Below are 18364 nucleotides of genomic sequence, written 5' to 3'. Positions count from 1 at the left end.
GGTGGAAGAGGCCACTCTGCATGCCTTTACCAAAGGACAGCCTGGGCCTGTGCGTGTAAGCCACATGCGTGTGTCTGTGAACATTTATGGCTTGTGCTAACACAGAGAGAGACATTCCCTTTGATCAGTTAGACAGACGTCAGTGGAATTAGCTCTGGACTAGAAACCAGAAAACCTGGCTTCTCTGCTTTCCCTCTTACTGATGTGCCTTCTAGCAAACCCTTAACCTTCATGAGTGCCTCAGTCCCCCATCCATAAAGTGGAAGTCGTGAGATCTGTCCCGACGAGGATCAGATGAAATAATGCACACGAAAGCACTGCATAGTGTATAACGTAGTACACTACTGTGGAGAGTCATTAGTTATGATGAAGAAGCAGAAAAGCAGCCCGATGCCAATTATTTTGCTATCTTTTCACTAGGGGAGGTAATCTAGCCAGAGGGTGAGTGGGTAAGATTTTCCCCACTTAGGTTCACAGCCAACATGTAAATCTATAACACACAGGTGTCTGAGCTCTATTATTTATAAACCTACTTTAATACACTATATTGTTTCTAATTCTCTTCTGAATCTCCAGGCAATAGAAAACATCAAATTGAGAAAAGTTCTTGGCAAATAAACTGGGCTGGAAGGAATTTTTATCACCTATTTGTAGACCTAACTTATTTGTGGCACTAATTTCTAAGGAATGGGGCATTACTATGATTACAATGTTCTAGTCTGATGTGAACTTCTTTCCTCCTATAATTTTCCCCCTATAAAATCTACCCCAAATTTCCTGATGTAAGTACTAGAGAAGTTTTATATTTTTTTGTTTGTTTGTCTACGTTAAGATCTATTTGCTGAAGGTTTGGGAACCTAAAATTAGAATATTTAATAAGCAACTACTGACGTTTATCACCTTCTTTAGGATTTACCACTCACCCAGTGACGTTATCTTTCTTGAGCTAAATTAAAAGACAAATTCAAATCCTGCATGGTAGCCACCAAAAGCATATATTTGAAAAACAGGATTCAGCATGCCATATTATGCATTATTTAATGGTATGCAAATTATAAGTCAGACAGTTAGGAAAACCACACTTCAGCATTAATAAACAACAACACTACTACTACATTAATTATGATATTGCTATGATTTATTCCCAAGTTTTGCATTTTGATTCTCCTTGAAAATTTATGTCATCTGATAAGCAGTAACCTATTTCCCCTCCTACATCTCCTACCCATTCCTCAAATCTGTTCCTCCTACCCACCCAATGAGTGTTTGCAGGAAACGGGTACAGAAAAAACAAAGTCATAAGCAGCTGCCTTGTCCTACAAGCATTAAAAATTAAAAAACAAGCAAACACCACCTAAAGCTCCAACATTTATTGTGTCAATGTTAAGCACACTTTTTAAAAGACAACATAGAATGTATAGAAACAAGGGGTTGGGGACTCATGCTCATTTCCACAATACGGGTAATTAGGTTGGCTGGTTTCAAAAGGGCCAGGACATCACTGGGGACAGCGGTGGTCCACAGGCCCTCTGTATGGGACTGAATCACTGTTCCAATGTGGGTCTGTTTTTTTGTTTTTACTTTTTATTAAAAAATATAAATAAAATGGCACTGCAGGCCCAGGCTGGAAGGACCCTGCAGGACTCTGTCTTCGCACAACGGCTTCTTGGAGGCTACTGTCAGAAAACATCACAAACTAGCAGGATGACAGACCACGCTGACGTCGGCTGGGCGGCACGCGTCCACCCCGCCCCTGGGGGCTTCAAATTTTCTCAGAACTTAAGGGCTCTCGAGCTTCCATCCGAAAACTGCCACACATCTTGAGCTCTCTGGGTACTACGCCGAATGGGGGTGTGTGAAGAACCTAGAAAGAGGTTGGAGACAGAGGAGGGGAAAAAAAAAAGTACAGGTGTGACTTGGCCCAGTGATTTTTCTGTTCTCTAACTAGCTTTTAAAAATTGTAACTTAAATCAACCACAAGTTGAGCCACTGGCATCTTAAGCATGATTTCAAACTTTTCTCCCCTCCCCAGATATCTCTGACCTCTGAGTGGCTTTCCCACTCCTCCCTCCCGTCCCCCGAAGGACCCAGACTGCCCCCCACCCAGTCATAGGATAGTCCTAATAAACTCGGGACACACCTGGAAGGAAACACTTTCCCTTATGATTGAGAAAACTTAGTAAGAAACAGTCCTTTGGTTGAGGAGAGCGGGGAAGGGAGGAGGGAAGAGGGACATCTTCTCAAAATAATAATGAAATTATAAAGAAACAAAAAATCAAAATTGATGTAAAAGCAGCACAACGAAAACATGAAATGTCATCAAGTTCAACGTCAAAGCAGCCAACGATTTACAAGAGGCGAACAAATCTCTGAAGATAAAACCAGAACCCAGAATAGTTGCTCTCAAATTGCACCAAAAACTGCCTGTAGTTTCTTTCAAACATGCAGTTTTCTTTTTCCTTTTTTTTTTTTTTTTTTTTTTCTTTTTTGGAAGGGGGAAGGCAATGGTGAAGGGAAGAAGGGAATGGTTATTTTCCTCCGAGTTCCTCCCTTGCTGTGGACATTGACTTGAAGCAGCAGAACTGGGAGTCCGGATGTGCCGAGGAAGAGGGCCACCACTGTGGCATTCCAGCCTCGTTGCCATGGCGACCCGAAGCAGGGGCCGGGGGCCTCCTCTCCCCTGACTTGGCGCCGCAGGAGGCCCCGGGGTCTGGAGCTCAGCTGCTCTCAGACATCCCCTCTGAGCAGAGCAGCGCAGACCTGGGCTGAGGGGCCTGCGGTGTCCAGGTGGGCTCTGGGGAATCCCATTCCCAGTCCAGGGCTAAGTCACTGTTGTTGAGGCCCCTTTAGCTGAGACCCCAATCAAACCCCTTTGTCCGACCTGCTACCAATATTTAAAGCCCTAACAGACAAGGTATAGTGTGGGCATGTACCGCATTCACGGTTATTTAAAAGCACAGTCCCCTACGGGTTTGGGGGTTCTTGCTTTAGAGGATATTTTGGGGAAATTGCTTAATTTGCCCTTTCTGCTTCTCTATGAAAAACCTGAGACATGTGCTCCCTTTAAGGAGTTTTTGCCACTTTACAGAAAGGAAAAACAGTATTTGGATCAACCATTGAGCTGTGTTCAACCAAGCTTAGGTTCTGTAGTACAATGACCTGTGTGAACTGTATTGGTGACCTTTCCCATTTGGAAGGGAGGAATTAATCGTATCCCATGACCGTAGGTGACACTGGGAAATAGAGAGAGAGAGAGAAACAGGCCCGTTCCCCTGAAGGCCGAGGCTCTGGCCATGTGCGGGAGCAAATGGGATAATGAGATGCTCGCAAGCCAAGGTGCACACCCAACACCCCACGCCCTCAGCGCGTAGCCACAGCAGCCCTGGAACAAATGCGCACAATCCCAATTCCGTCTGTGTTCTCATGCCCACTTCTCTAAAACTGGGAAAGTTGCAGAGCCTTAGGAGACACTTAGGAGAATTTGCTAAGTGGCTTATGCCTTTTGAAAGTTAGCAGTCTTAAAAAACATTTTTTCCACGCAGGTTGAAAGAACACTGCCAATCCCATCCTCATACCGGCAAAATCCCACAATTTTTTTTTTTTTAATGGGAAGTTGTCTGAAAAAAGAGAATGGGATGGGTACATTCCTGAACACACCAGGCCCAGGGACAATGGCGTAACAGAATCATGACGAAGAACACACAGTTACAACACAGTCATAGGAAATCATGTGTGTGTGTGTATGGAGGGAGAAAAGAGGTTTAAAAAAAGAAAACACTGTATTTTCCTCCCTCACTCTCTGTGTGTAAAGTGCTACAGCAGGAGAGGATGGGCCTGAGGCTTCTCAGCTCCTTTTCAGGAAGGCCCAAAATAATCCCAGCACCTTTCAGCAAACTTTTAGTGTCTGTGAATAAACCAGTTCATTTCCTTATTTCTCCAGTTGAAATTATATCTAATCCAACCCCCCACCACCACTTCCTTTCAAATCCTCACTTAGAGCATTATGAATATATACAATATGTACTTATCGCATATACAAAAATGGTATTTAAATAAACAGTTCTATATTCACAGAATGCCCTGGGAAAAACTCAACTACTTCACACTTCCTGCCATGGCTGGTACAAATGAAGACCTGTGTTCACCTTACTTCTTAGCAACCTTTAAAATGTGTTGGTTTCAGCCCTTTCGTAGGTCCTAAACAAAGCACGGATAAGCAAATGGTCTCAGGAAGAGAAGGCTGCATATATACTGGAGGAGTTTCTGGGTTAAAATCTGTGAGAGATAGTATTGGCTGTATTCCTGTTTATTAAGTTTTCTCAAAATGAAGATAAAAAGCAACATTTTAAGCATCTGGAGTTCAGGTACATAGAGAACAGTCCATCAGCATGTCAAAAGTGTTACAAAACTTGGGAATTTGGGGAGATATCAATGTTCTTAGTATTTCCTCATTTAAAAAATGTATCATGAATTCATCTTACTATTGGAGATGTTTTTTATGTTATTTTATATTAAGATTTAAAATTTTAGAGTTCCTAATACAAAATGTCATTTATAAGTTATATTTATCTTGGCTATATTTATGTTGTTCTATTGTTCACTCAACTTCAGAAATCATATTTTATCAGAAGGATTCAATAAGTCAGGAGACTAAGTAACCTGAAGAACCTGTCTCCCAACATATTTATTTAACTTTGGGACCACGTAAATCAAACATAATCTGTGATTTATCACCAGATGTTTGCACTCCTCCCCGTTCCCCATTTGATTTAAGAAATTTAAACAGACAAGTATGCAGTATCCACCATTAATTCTGTCTGTCAGGATGCAAAACCTAATTACACTAAGAGCATCATATACTGAGAAATTAAAATGACTACTGTATATAAAACCTACACAGCTGCACTCATAGCTCCTAATAAAAGGGTAATAGGGACACACAGAGGTTTTATGGACATTTAATATGGTGGTACAGCACTCACCACGTCTAAAACTGGCATAGCATTAGGGAATATTTCTATCTGCCTTGAGCAGCATTTTGGATTCAGTTTTGGAGTAACCTAATCTGAAACACATACAGTATCTCTGTTCTCAGCTCACTGGCAAACATCAAGTTCTCCAAGGCACCCCACCCCCACCCCACCCCAGCTCCTGTGCAATGTTCTCCAAAATCCTCTCTCAGTGGATTCCTCTCTGCCCCACTCTCTGCTTCCCATCCAAACTGGCTTTTAAAAAACTATATCTACTTTCTCTATACTTTAGAAAGATAAAAAGCTATTCTTGCCTGAGATAAAAGGCATTACATGAAAAGGCCACCTCACAGGCACTAGGGCATAAGAACTGAGCAACAAAAAATGCTACAAGAAGACAACAGAACAGCTTTTGTTTTGGTTTTAACAAAAATAAAAACAATGTCGTGTCCATTCATCTACACTGAGAACAGGGAGACAGTCTCACAGAGGTATGTGTTTTAATAAAGCAAATAGATGCTGCAACATGCAGTATTTGGGAAACTGACAACACAAATTTCTAAGGAGAGGTTTAAAATAGACCTAACTTGCTTTTCAAAGATGTTTTCTAAATCTGTTGATTGGTCAAAAGATAATTGAAGGGTATTCCCACTTTCATTTGCTGTCAGCAACACCTAAAACACTCTGTAGCATCTAGGGTACCTGAGATCTCAGAATCACAAGGCGAACCGTCATACATCTTAGGAAATCAGTAGCTGATTTCAAAGATTTGGCCATGTCTGGATAAACCCCTGGTTGCCACTTTCTTTTCTTTCTCTCCCTTTTTATTTTTTTAACATGATGCCTTTGTTTCTAGATTTTTAGATTGAGACGTGGGGTTATTTTTGTTATGTGGAAAGATTCTTACGTGAAAATTAAAGAGCTGACTTTTAAAAAACAAAAACCCTTTTTTATATTACATTCTAAGATAGGGGAAGAATGGGAGAATAGAAAAGAACTTTTAGACAACAAGAACAGCAAAAAATCCAAAGGAAATAAAAGTTTAAGATGCTATTACCAGCAAGTTTTTCACTTATATGTGAATGGATTTCTGCAAAGAGATGAAGCAAAAGTTAACATCAGACTGAAAACACCTTCCATTTCTTGAAAATTATTCTAGAACTGTAAAGCCTAAAAACTATTTCCATAGTTTTAGATATGTCTATTTTAATATAGTAAGTAATGTATGTTCCTTTAGAATATAATACACACATCAAAATGCCCATAGAAATTATCCTGAAAAAGACTGACTGGCCTTCTCTTAAAACCTGTTATTTTCTTGAAAGTAATTTACAGAGTGTGTCAAATGAGGACACAAGAAGCTTACATTGTGTACTTTAATTTTTTTTATTTTTTTCAATAAAGGGACAAAATGGGTGTATGAACAGGTTAATGCAGACAACTGCCAAAAAAACACAGACAGTGGTTTTTCCAATAGAACTTAACAAAGACCAGAAACAAATACAATAAAAAGCCAGGTTGTAATGACCTTTGGTCATCCAAATAAAAAAAAATAAAAACAAAGAAAAATAAAAGATCAAATTAAGTGCCTCTGTTTTGAACAGGGCACATAAGCAATAATAAATAGTGACTCCCATAGTAAAAGATAAAATTTCAAGTTACGACAAACAGCTTTCATTACAGGAATAGAAAAGGCCAATAACAAAATATTCTGCATTGCCATTTACAAAAAAGTATTGACTAAAGCGGGCTTTCTCTTTAATATGCTTTGCATATGAAATTCTTTCCAATCTAAATATAAAGCACCATTTAGTTTTTGGCAATGAAAAAAACTGCAAAACATTGGTTTTTTTTTTTTCCTTTTTTTTTTTCTTTCTTTCTTTTACTGCATATGAAGGTAAGATGCTGGAATGTAGGGTGATAGAAGGAAAGGGACAAAAAGCACACTACATAACAAACCAACGTTATTAGCTTGCAGTACTGCATACAGTATGGCAGCAGGAAAAAGGAACAAAAAAGGATATGTACAACCCCTATGACAGCCATCCATGTGACATTCTAGCAGGCTCCCCCAAACCGCCATTATATGGCTTCTCATCTGTAATGTCACACTTTTTTTGTTTCTCTCTTTTTTTTTTTTTTGAAGCATACAAATAATTTGCACTATATTATCCTGCCAAATTAAAAAAATATACTGTGGCAGCCTGTCTTTTTTTTTTTTCCACTACCAAAAAAGGTACATTGATACCTTTTAAGAGAACAAGCAACAGTTAAAAATACAAGCTTCAATATAAATACTATAGTGCCTAACACTAGATGAACATTTAATTCAAATACCATTCTAGAAATACAGAAAAAAGACCATAAATGTGTTTTAGCATAGGAATCAACATGAGTGTGCATTTTCCTATATTTAAGTACTATATAATCTTAAACCTTTCCCCAATGTATGTTATTTTTTACAACCTGAAGAGCGGTGTGTATCCAAGGCATAGAATTTCCACTACCATTTTTAAATGGATAACAAGTCTTGTAACACCACCAAGACAATGGAACCCTAAAATGCAGTTCCCCCCTAAACATAATGAAGTGTTTTTTAAAAAAATTTTTTTTCTTAACATTTATATTTAAAAAAGTTTTGTACAAAAAAATCCTTGCACTGTAGAAGCGAAAGCAATCATTCATTTCTATGTTAAGTGTATTCTGTTTCCATTCACAGCGCTTGCAATGTTGCGTCCAAGTAAGTAAGCTCAATAGTCAAGTAAATGGCTGGCAAAGTTTTTTTTTTTTAGTTTTTTTTTTAAAAATGCTCATCAATGAGATTGTGTTCAATTTTTTTTTCAGCATTCTTGCAACTTTTCCCTTAAGTATAGACCTGTAAACTGGGAAAATTGTACAGTGCACTTAATTGTCCTATCTGAGCAGGTTTATTTTATACTCAACCTCTGTATCTCTGATTAGAGAAAAGATACAGATATCACAGGCAGAGTCAAGTGCTATTTGAACACCAACTGGGGCAGATGCCAGCTTAATAAAAAAGAAAAAATTAAAAAAATAAAATAAAAACAATGAATCCTCTTCCATGTCAACACAAATAGCACACAGTGTATGGAAAAGAAATGAAGTACAACTTTTAGGGAGCACAGACATATATACTGCTACTCTTAAATTTTTTTCTCTTCTTTTTTTAAGAATGTCACATTTAAATGCAAGTCTTAAGAATTCATAGTTAATCATCATTGTATCAATATTAGCTTATACACCTGTTCTAGTTTAAAATGGCAAATAGTACCACGTTGTGCTAATAAATCACTTATTTTTTTTCCTCTGTTCCCCTCTGTCAAACCTTATTGTCAGCCTCTTATTTTTAATATAGTCTGCAAGGTCTTAAAGTTTATCATTTGATTGTCCATTTGACAACCAAGTGGATCTGGATCTATTTCTTTTGGTGCCATAATTTTTTAAAAAGACATTATTTAAAACAAGTATCTTCATAAAATGAACTCCTCACTAATGTATTTAATCGTGTTCCAGGGTTTTTGCACATTACACATTCAATTTAATCATTGTTTAAAAAAAATAAAACTTTGGGCAAAACAGCCCATTTCTTTTAAGCTCTTACCAGGAGCAAACTAGCTTTTATACTGGTATATATCAGTTTTGTTCACAAAATTAAACTAAAGGAAAAATGATGATTAACTAGGACATAATGGGTCATATTTTTAGGTAGCCATTGTTGTGAGAAATACAATATAGAATTATATGCTAGGTCCTAAGGTTTATTACCTCACCCAATGCTGAAATAAGCTACAAGTTTATAACAAGTAGAAAGAACCAGCAATGTGGTTATAATAGATCCAAGGCACTCATATTTTAAAACCAAATGATAGAATAAACTTGTTCTGTTTTTCTGTTAATTTGTCAATTCAAGGCCTTTTTTTTCCTTTCCAATTGATACATTTAACCCTTTAGAGACAGACACTTAGCTCATAGATTTTTTTTTTCAGTGCTATCTATTCTGTCTATAGAGGGTTAATCCAAAGACTGTTTTTCCTCCTCACGTTATAAAATAAAACTGTACATGATATGTATTACAGAATGTATGCAGCATGGTCTTTTTCTCTCTCTCTCTCTTTTTCTCTCAGAACGGAACTGGAAACAGCAACATGTTTGCTCAGCAACGAATTAGGGACAATTTAAAATAGCCATAACATACCATACATGCTGTCTAAGTTTAAAAAAAAAACATACACAACATGTAAATTATTGCACAAGAGAAAGGCTCAAAGTTTGCGTAAAATGCAATAGTATTGCCCCATACAGATCATGCATTCAAACGGTGAGAACATAAAGGAAAAAAAGAAAAAAGAAAAAGAAAAAAAGAAAAAGAAAACCAAAAAAAAAAAAAAAAAACAGGTGTGCTGGTGACAAGCACTCTCATATTCTTAGCTTCCATTACTTCTGTTTGTTTGTTTGTTTGTTTGTTTAAATCACATGGGACTAGAAAAAAATCCTACAGGGAGTGGGGCTGGAGGGCGATGGGGAAGGGGGGTGGTGAAAAGGGGGTGTCAGGTGGGAGTGAGGGGGGTATTAATATACCTCTATTCAGTTTTTATATCATTATTCAACACTCGATCACTGTGCCATTTTTTCATGTGTTTCTCCAGGGTACTGTACACGCTAAAAGGCATCTTACAAATTTCACATTTGTAAACGTCCTTCCCCACCTGGCCATGCGTTTTCATGTGCCTGGTGAGCTTGCTACTCTGGGCACAGGCATAGTTGCACAGCTCGCATTTATAAGGCCTTTCGCCCGTGTGGCTTCTCCTGTGGACAGTGAGATTGCTACAGTTCTTGAAGACTTTCCCACAGTACTCACAAGTGTCGCTGCGTCTGCCCTCTTTTGAGCTGGGCCTGCCCGGGCCCGGACCACTAATATGGGGCGTGCTCCCTCCACTTCCCGTGCCGCTGCGCCCCGAGATCCCTCCGTCCAGCTCCCCGGGCGGCGTGGAGAAGCGCAAGCTCCCGTTCTCAGAGGAGTGCTCCGATGAGGAGGCAAAAGGCGATTGTCTGGAGTCTCCGAAGCTAAGGAAGGGATCTTTGAGCTGCCTGGAGGCCGCGTAGCCGGCGAGCCACTGCGAGTACACGTTCTCCGTGTTGGGCATGGCGGCCGGGGGCAGGTCGAACTCCTTCTCCAGCTTGATGCGCTTAGAGAAGGGGCTCAGCGAGCTGGGGCTGCCCAGCAGCAGCTTTTTGGACAGGCCCCCTGAGGCCGACTCGCCCGGGGAGCAGCCGCGGCCGTTAACAGTGCCATCATCTATGCGGTCCGACTCACCGGCCACCGAGTCTTCGTCGCAAGTGTCCCTGTGGCCCTCGGCCTCAGCCAGGTGGCTGCGCTTATGCTTCTCGCCCAGGACCTGGTGGAAGGCCTCGCTGAAGTGCTGCATGGAGCTGAGCACCATGCCCTGCATGACGTCGGGCAGGGCGCGGCCCTCGTCGCCCACGCCCACCACCGCGCCCCGCGAGCTGTTCTCGTGGTGGCGCGCCGCCTCCAGGCTCAGCCCGAAGCCGTAGTCCACCCTCTCGCTCTCCGTCAGCTCCTCCTCCTCCTCTTCCTCCTCTTCTTCCTCTTCCTCGTCGTCCTCCTCTTCCTCCTCGTCCCCGTTCTCCGGGATCAGGTTGGGGTCGTTCTCGCTCTTGAACTTGGCCACCACGGACTTGAGCGCGCTGCTGGCGCTGCCCACCAGGTCGCTGGTGCCAGGTTCCGGGGAGCTGGCGGTGGAGAGCCCGTCGTCGGACTTGACCGTCATGGGGGACGATTTGTGCATGTGTGTCTTCATGTGGCGCTTCAGCTTGCTGGCCTGGGTGCACGCGTGGTCGCACAGGTTGCACTTGTAGGGCTTCTCGCCCGTGTGGCTGCGCCGGTGCACCACCAGGTTGCTCTGAAATTTGAACGTCTTGCCGCAGAACTCGCATGACTTGGACTTGACCGGGGGCTGGGAGGGAGGAGGGGCGGATTGCAGAGGAGGGAGGGGGGGCGTCGCCAGGAAGGGCGGCTTGCTACCTGGCTGGAATGGTTGCAGTAACCTTTGCATAGGGCTGGGCCGGCCTGGGGACAGCGGTGGGCTAGACGTGTTCCCTGCCAGCTCTCTAAGTCTCCTAGAGAAATCCATGGCGGGAGGCTCCATAGCCATTGGATTCAACCGCAGCACCCTGTCAAAGGCACTCGGGTGATGGGTGGCCAGGGCCATCTCTTCCGCCCCCAGGCGCTCTATGCGGTGGGGGTCCAAGTGATGTCTCGGTGGTGGACTAAACAGGGGGGGAGTGGGTGGAAAGCGCCCTTCTGCCAGGCCGGAAGCCTCTCTCGATACTGATCCTGGTATTCTTAGCAGGTTAAAGGGGTTATTGTCTGCAATATGAATCCCATGGAGAGGTGGCTGGGAAGGACATTCTGCACCTAGTCCTGAAGGGATACCAACCCGCGGGGTCAGGGGACTTCCGTGTTCGCTTTCTAAGTAGATTCTTAATCCATGAGTGTTCTGTGCGTGTTGCAAGAGAAACCATGCACTGGTGAATGGCTGTTTGCAAGTTGTACATGTGTAGCTGCTGGGCTCATCTTTACCTGCAAAATAATACAACACCGACATCAATGTTTAATCACCGAGGCGGGCATCAGCAATTGCTTATTAATGTCCCACCTCCAGCTTTCCCTGCCCCCACCCCTTAACCCCAACCAGGGCCTAAGCCCTCACTGACTACCCGTGTGTCTAACTGGTGCCTAGCACATCTGAAAGTTGGTGCCCAAGAAATATTTGTCAAGTCAGTCTCACTGCTGTTAAACTCAGTTCTAAGAATTTTATATCCAATTCCCAAAGCAGAAAAATCCTGACCAAGTCAAGATGGGGATGAGGAGCCCTACATTCTAGGGAACCCAGCAAATGTCTTCTAAACTTTCCAATCTCATCAGCTATAGTTTGGGGCAAGCCATCTCATCTCTGGGGGCTACCATTTCCTTCTATGTTAAGTGAGAGACTTGGACAAGGTGACCCAAGGGAAACTTTTCTGCTTCCTAAATCCTATCATTCTGGTCCCTACCGGGTGGCAGGTGAACTCTATCAATAGGTAATCATTTCATAGAGATATCCAAAGAGAGGAGAAGGATAACTCACTACAAATCTCTATGACCTTTAGAGATGCTGTTAATCTTAGCCTTAAACACACTAATTGTCGGTATTGTTAAAATGAAAAGGTACTCATAAAATACTTCCATGGAAAAGAGACCAGCAACATTTTCACATCCCAGCCTGTGTGAGGGTCAGTGAGTCACAATTCTGGTTCTACAACACCCCTCAGGGACACCTATTTTTATTTCAAGGAATGTTGTAAAAATCTCAAAAGAACAACTTAATTCAGATTTAACTGACTTTGGGAGTTGTCCCCCAGTCAAACAAATGCACGTCTAGGGAAGTTAGGAGGAGTGGCTGGTGCCGACTTAAGCAGACACAGCATCCTAGTTTAAGGAACAGTTAAAGCAGCCAGCACCCTGACAGGCAGCAGGCTGAGAAATGCTACACTATCCTCCTCCTCATTATTTTGAGAGGCTAACAACGTGAACCAAATTATACAACATCCTGCGCCCTCGGCTGAGACTCAGCTCCAGTTGAGAAAGAAACAGAAAGATACAGTTCAGCTAGTCAACTCTTTGGCCAGTAGCCAAGCCGTCTGGAGAGGGGCCCTGCTTAAGTCACATTATTTCTTTCTTGCTGAAAAGAACCCAAGAGTGGTAAATGCCACTTTGGCAAAGAGCGACCAGCTTGACTTCACAAAATCTTTCATTTTTGGAGATAGCTAAATTAAAAAATATATAGATTATATGTATATGTATACATATCGAGGGAATAACCAACAGTTTACCAGTCAACTGCAGCATTAAAAAGGGCACAAGCGATGGTGGCCAAAGGACAACAATGAGAAAAATAGATAATTTCCCAGGGATTCCAAAAAAGACAGGGCTTAAAATATAACAGAAATAACAAACTTTTCTCCTTCTTTTAAAAGAGGGGCTTACAAGAGTTCCTTAAGCCCACAGCTAGTATTTGCCAGTAACTTTTAAAAAAGGACAAAATTCACCATGGAGCTAAAGAGTGGGAACAAGGAATTAATCAATTATATGATTCCTCCATTTAGCAAGTCAGAAAGAAAAGCTGGCAGGGTCTTCTCAGGAGCCCCCAAACACTCGTATTCCAAAACAAGCCAGCCTCGCTCAAGCACTTGTCTAAATAATGGACTCCTGCCCTGACCTTGTAATTTACTTTACAATGCATTTATAATCTCACTCAATATATCCCACTCCTGGGTAAATCTCTTTAACAAGATTAGATGGTAAGATACCAAAATTAGGTTTCAAACATTTGTCTAATGTGGAGGGGGGGAAAAAAGCCAGAAAGATTTTGAAAGAAAACGCTGACATTAGTATCACATTATCTGCCTATTTTTGTTTGCCTCCTCTCTTCAAAGGGAAATAAAAAGCTTCATTCAGAGTATTTTCATAAATTTTTTGTTGTTGTTGAACAATGACTTGGGTCCCAAATAGGCTGGAAAGAAGCGATCTGGTTCCAACCACGACCCTCTGTGGCTTTCTCCTTTGCCTCTCTAGGATTCTGGGCTATTATCATACCCATTTAGTCTGACAATCTGAATTGGGTAAGTAAAAAGGAAATTTGTCATATGAAGCAAGTCCTTAACACTTTCATCTCTCCAAATGCCTTAAAATCATATTTTACCTTATCATGTTTTACTGAAGCCCAGGCCTGGACTTATTATTAGTAATGCTGGTTTGGCATGCACCATGAATGTGCCCATTGATAAATGCCGAAATCTGTGGCACGTGGCACTACGTCAAGGATCTCATTTGTATCCTTTTGAAAAGGCTTAAATGAGAAAAGTCCATTTTATTTTTGCTGCCCTTAGCTACCTAAACTTTTTTTTTCAGAGCCAGTATGTGATCATGCTACAATGTATGATCATGCTACAGTATGTTAACACTGTGATGTTATCCTCCCCTCTCGCTCATACGTCAGGTCAGAGAAAATGGCATTTCATCTTATAATGAGCATACAACATAGTTTTCACTATCGCATTTTAGTATTCCCATCAACTAGATATTCTAGATCATGAGGGCAGCTAGTGTAATCATAATGTCAATGAGAAGGGCTGTTACGATTGAGACTAAAGATTACATGGAAAGAGCTGCTTTGAAACTGGTAATTATTACCAGTCCACTAATAGCAAATGATGCATTACAGTTTCACCATATAATCTGTATTTCACTCAGCTCACGCCGGTGTACCATATTATATTACAGTGCTCACAGATTCTAAATTCCTAAACTGCAGTCATCAATAAATGTGTTACTCGCCATAATTTGTGAAATTACTTTGTTCATAACATCTTTGATGGTTTAGAAAGACCAGAATTGATTTCCTGCGTGGCAAAATTAAGGCTACGTTGATTTATTGACATGTGAAATATAATAATATTCTTCATTTACTCTGATGAAAATCAACTTCTCAATTTGAGAGCCTCATTGGGCATTCACAAGGATTGTTTTGATTTAGAGCAATAAACTGAGACCTGGCCCCTAAGCAGAGGAACTTGAGGTATCAAAAGGGTTAAAATTAGCTATTAGCCCACCTACTGGCTTTTATTTCATTTCATTTCATTTCATTTCATTTTATGGGAAGGAATGACCCTCATTTCTAGTGTGTCACCAATGTTAAAAAGCCATGTGATCTAAGCCTCAAGATTTAGAAGAACAAGGAGGTCTGAGGCTGGGATCCCTGGCTCTGTGTTTTACTAGCTTGTGACTCTGGGACAGTCAGTTTATTTCTCTGAGCTGTAGGATTCCTATCTGTAAAATGAGCATAAAAACAGGGACTTTAAAGAATTGTTGTGAGGTTCAAATGACAGAAGTATAAAAAAGCCCTCTGGAAGCTATCACGTCCACCATGAACATGAGTTTTCATTACTACCAGGCGTGATTAATTACCGAGGGTAATGACCAACGACACTACATCCCCAGAACGGCTTCCAGAGGAAGGTCCGACTCCAGGCCTTACCCCAGGCTGAAAGGAGGCTCTGGTGAGGGAGGCAGGAGTGACCGGTCCGCCAACAGGGAGGCCACAGGTAAGTGCTAAGTGCTCTGAAAGCGAGGGCAGCTGGTTAAGGCAGCTGAGTGGGGTGGGTGTCAGCTTTGTTCCAGAGCTCTCGGGAACCCCACAGCCCATTTCCACATACCTTGTTCTGGTCACTCCTAAACTGGTCCTGCCGGCATGGGCACCAGCAAACTACGTACCCTCCCTTTGTGGGAAGGGGGGAGAGGACAGGGGATCCATATCAGGCTCCGACTTTCCTACCTGTCAAATCAAACTCCCTGCCCTCAGGAAGACCAAGAGAGAGCTAATCTGTTTCCCAGGCCAGCACACCTTGGCCTCTCAACTCTATCCTCCTCTCTCAACTGCCCACTCCCTCCTTTCCCTTCCCTCCAAGGGTGGCTCTGTTCCCACAGCCAAGTGCAGGCCCCAGGCACCCCCAGCAAAATGAGGAGAACTCTCCCCACCCAGCCAGCGTGTAGGGACTTGAAACCCTGAGTCCAATCTCCTAAACTCTCTGCAATCTGTGACCTAACCCAGGCTTAGGCCCAGCTTGGGGGAGTGGGGGGGCAGGTGAGGTGCTTTTAACCCCTGCACCACCCAGCCCTCAGGACCCAAGGGCTTGGGAAATTCACACAATAATTCTTTGTTACCTAGGATTACCTATGAGTTCACAAAAATAAACAACTAGCTTTGAATCTGGTCTCAGGGTGCATGCCCTGCTCTTCAGATACCATTCACAAGATGGGTAAGTCTAGTTTCCCTCCCGTCTAACAAACAGTGCCCTTTAGAGCCTTAACTCTTGCATCTTGACCCTTTCCATGACCCTTTCCCTTTTCTTTTTTTCTTTCCACAGCAGGTTCTTTTTCCTTTATTTTCAAAATAAAAATTAGATGTCACACGTCTTTTCTTCTTGAGCCTGCTTTTTTGTGTTTAGGGTGGAACCACTTCTCTCTCCCCCCTTCGCCCCCAGGCCCGCCCCCTGCGACATTTTAGCCATGCGTGATTCATATCATGTGTTCCTACATAGAGAAGCAAACTGTATGACTTTCTAGAACAACACCTTTCAGAAAACATTTGCATAAACATACAAAGCTAAATTTCATTAAAAGGTCCCTACTATAAAAGCTGCCTTGAACAAGTAAATCTATGATTGTGGTGGTGTTGGTGGTGACAGTGGAACACTTTAACTTTTTAACTAGTGTTGTGCAGTTTTCTCTAAAACTAGGAGAAAAATAAGTAGAAATGACGTGTGTGCATATATACGCACACATATAATGTACATGTATCTATAAAATATACCATGTTCAAATACAAATGTAAATGCATACAAAATATGCATCAGAATAACACTGGAGTAAATCTGACTCCTTTTAGATGTAGCCCCGACTAGAGATGCATGCCATGGACTAAACCCAAAGTCCTAAATGAGACCACGGGAGTCAATGTCCAGCAGTAAAATGGGCTCTGAAGGAACAGACGTACCCAGTCACTAGCCATGGAGCCAGACAAGACCCTGGGGAGAAGACCCCCCAGGGAGGAGCTGCTGTCAGCTCCGTGCCTTCAGTGAAGAAAGAAAGAAAAAGGGGAGGAAAGAAGTCCCCTGGGGCTCAGTGGAGTGGGGGAGCGGGTGCCAAGTGAGTAATGGAATAATACGTATGCCAATCTATTTTGGAAGTAGCTCCCTTTAGTACTTAAAAAGTAAGGGTAATTTCCAGAAACTCTCATCTCTATACACATGGACATTTGTAGAAGAAATAATGTTCAACTTACAAATACCCTGCGGGGCATATTCTGCACTCATCCCGGGCGTGGGGATTAGAGCTCCGTGTGCAGAACGAGGGGAGGAGAGGCCCCTCCAATGCAGAAGTTTATCTGTGAAAGAAACCCAAAATCAAGCACTAAAGCATCATAAACCACAGGATATCACATTTCAATTCCATTAAAATAGATTAACATCATTGCAACAGCCTTGCAGATAGTTAACAGGCCCAAGGCCTGAAACAAAAGAACAGTGGTGACTTATATCCCACCGTTTTTTTTTTTTGGTTTGTTTTTAATTTTGGTCTTTTTTGACAAAAGGGATGGGGATTGTTTTAGGCATGGGGCAGTTTGTTTGGCTCATTTGCCTGTTTATTTGTTGTTATTTATATTTGATTATTATCCTGTGAGGTGTATAAGCAGTGAGGGAAGAATTGATAATATTATGGACAGGCTAGAAAAATGGGGGCAGGGTTATCTGCAAGGCTGGTTTACATGCATACATTGACTTGACTTTGTAGACACGCCCAAGCAAACAACAATATGCTGATAGGAAATGAGTGGATTTTTGAATCATTTTTTATGGGACAGAGTCCCACCCTCCCTTTTCCATCCCACTGCCTCCCACCTGCCCTCCCCATCCCACTGACCCCCTCTTGCCATGCTAGATTCGTGACAGGACCTTCAATGATAGGGAAACCTTGGGCATTTCAGAACTTGGCTGGGCCACACTCTTGAATTCTATCAATGGAGTACCCTATGTAGGCATGACTTCTCACAACACAAAGCAGTGGAGGATAAAAATTAGACTTCTGAGGCTAAAATAACTTCGGTCAAGTCTCCACCCTGAGAGTGAGAAATCATAGCATCAAATGACAAGGCAAGAACCAGCATTCCAATAGCAGCACCCAGCAATGGTGGCCACCTTTACCATTCTACTGCACTGTGTTGCCCTGGGGTGAGGAAGACTAACTTCTCACACTAATAAACACGAATCTAGCAGTCAATTAAGCATTTCTAGCACTGAAATGTGTGGGAAAAGGAAATATTTGGTTTGTGCAACCTGGGGGTTTTTTGGTTTATGTGGTAAGTTCCTAGCTGTTCCAAGTCCACCTTCAGCTACCTAACCACGTAGCTGTCCACCTTGAGACAGAGCAAAGGATAGATGGAGCAGGAGGTGCTCCGTGTAGTCTAGAGGTTTGGAGTTTGTGATGATAGGGGAAGACAGGAGAGAAGAAAAACAGACTTTGATGTGAGTAAACAGTATGTTTTCCGTTAGCTTAATATTAAGAGCGCTTAGAAGTGTTGTTGTTATATTCTAGGATAGCAGGTCTCAAGTGTAAAATATGTCCTGTTCTCCTTATACAGACCACATTGCCAAGTGCAGCCAGGGCAGATGGGACAAGGCTTCCTTTCACAAGGACCCTGGTGGATAACAATGGTGTGTTGCTCGAGAAAGCTCTTATGCAGACGGCATAAATC

General features: G+C 42.1%; 1 protein-coding gene across 21 annotated transcripts in view; it reads right to left on the bottom strand.

The window, feature by feature from the left end:
* Positions 1-1355: 1355 nt before the first annotated feature.
* Positions 1356-18364, bottom strand: part of BCL11A (BCL11 transcription factor A) — a 95965-nt gene continuing 78956 nt past the window's right edge. For 2 of the 21 annotated variants that reach the window (XM_069493959.1, XM_069493960.1), the window contains exons 3-5: positions 16895-16996; positions 9850-11592; positions 1356-1864 (exon numbers count right to left, since the gene is read on the bottom strand). In XM_069493959.1, coding sequence (XP_069350060.1) covers positions 1773-1864; positions 9850-11592; positions 16895-16996 — 1937 coding nt within the window. In that variant the 3' untranslated portion in view covers positions 1356-1772. Of the gene's footprint in view, positions 1865-6340; positions 11593-16894; positions 16997-18364 lie in introns of those variants that run through there. The other 19 variants (XM_069493967.1, XM_069493968.1, XM_069493954.1 and 16 more) reach the window with 17 other exon arrangements.

Source organism: Eulemur rufifrons, chromosome 19 (assembly GCF_041146395.1).
Source record: "Eulemur rufifrons isolate Redbay chromosome 19, OSU_ERuf_1, whole genome shotgun sequence".
Taxonomy (NCBI): domain Eukaryota; kingdom Metazoa; phylum Chordata; class Mammalia; order Primates; family Lemuridae; genus Eulemur; species Eulemur rufifrons.
Note: the sequence above shows the minus strand (reverse complement) of the source record. Positions and strands in the feature narration are given on the sequence as shown.